General features: G+C 70.7%; 1 protein-coding gene across 1 annotated transcript in view; it reads right to left on the minus strand.

The window, feature by feature from the left end:
- Nucleotides 1-914, minus strand: part of PKN1 (protein kinase N1) — a 23,504-nt gene extending 22,590 nt beyond the window's left edge. The window contains exon 1 of the mRNA XM_029216936.1: nt 706-914. Coding sequence (XP_029072769.1) covers nt 706-726 — 21 coding nt within the window. The 5' untranslated portion in view covers nt 727-914. The remainder of the gene's footprint in view (nt 1-705) is intronic.
- Between the last annotated feature and the right edge of the window lie 308 nt (nt 915-1,222).

Below are 1,222 nucleotides of genomic sequence, written 5' to 3' on the forward strand. Positions count from 1 at the left end.
GTGTGTGTGTGTGTGTGTGTGTATGTTGTGGGGTGACCCAGCCCATGCCCAGGTGGGATTCCAGGTATAAGAGAATCCCTAGTCTGTTGACATGGACACTCCCCACCTGGGATAAGGTTCCACCTGGCAGCCGGGTGGCCGTGTGGGTCCCCCGTCCCCCGACCTAATGAGGTGACTCTGGCACTTCCGGCAACAGGTGACAATCTGGGTGGCGTCGGGACCATCGTAAAGCTCAGTCTGGAGGTGGGGGCGGCTGGAGCTTTGTTGTGCGGGGGAGAGGAACGGGCCGGGCGGCCTCCTCCCTTCCCGGGGCACCGAGCCAGGCACCTGCTCAGGTGGAGCTGCACCTGCCCGGAACCGAACGCTGGGAGGGAGAACGAGTGGCAGGGTCGACAGGCACCGGGATGCACAGCCAGCCACAGACACCTGAATTCTAGCCTCCGCCGCGCCCCCTCTAATTCTCGGGGAAGGGCGGAGCTTGGGGGTGCTTCAGGACCTCCCCGCTCCCCCCTTGTGCGTACCTCCACCAGCCGAGAAGGGGACTGTGCTGGCTCCACGGTGCCGGCCCAGGGAGGGGGCGCCCAGTGCTCGGGGGAGGGGGGGACCCGCCCTGGCCGCCCCGATCCCGGGGGCTCCGGCAGCGCGCGGGCGGGGGTCCCCGGCGCCGGCTGGCCGCCAGGGGGCTGAGGACGCAGGTGCGCCTACCTGCAAAGCATCGCTGGCCATGTCCACGCGCCGTCCGCCAGGGGTCCCCGCGCGGAGAGAGGGGCGGTGAGAGGAGCGTGCGTACGCCCCACGCGGGGCGGGGAGGGGGCGGGCGCGGCGCGACCCCCCCGCCCCGGGCGCACGGCCCTCTCCGGCCTGCTCGGCTCTAGCCCCGCCTGGCCTGGCCGCCGTGTCCGCGCGCCTCGCCCTCCGGCCCCAGCTGCCGCCTGGCTCGGTCACGTGACCGCCTAGGTCGGCGCCCGAGGAGGGGGCGGGGCCGAGGGGGTGCGGCTCCCGGCGGCCCCCGGGGCTGCGGGGTCCTGCCTGCCGGACGCCCCCTTCCCCGGCCGAGAGCGCGTCGTCCTCTTCCCCAGCCTTTTCCTCTTTCTGAATCCTCCCTCTGCCCACGGGTGCTCCATTTGAGCGCGCAGGAACCCGAAGAAAAGAGTGAGCCACGTTAAAGCGGGGAGCTGTGGAGGCTTTTGGGCCTCCCGGGATCTCTCAAAAAACAAAACCA

The sequence above is a fragment of the Monodon monoceros genome, unplaced genomic scaffold, assembly GCF_005190385.1.
Source record: "Monodon monoceros isolate NGI ecotype Baffin Bay Population unplaced genomic scaffold, NGI_Narwhal_1 Super_Scaffold_12, whole genome shotgun sequence".
NCBI classification, from domain to species: domain Eukaryota; kingdom Metazoa; phylum Chordata; class Mammalia; order Artiodactyla; family Monodontidae; genus Monodon; species Monodon monoceros.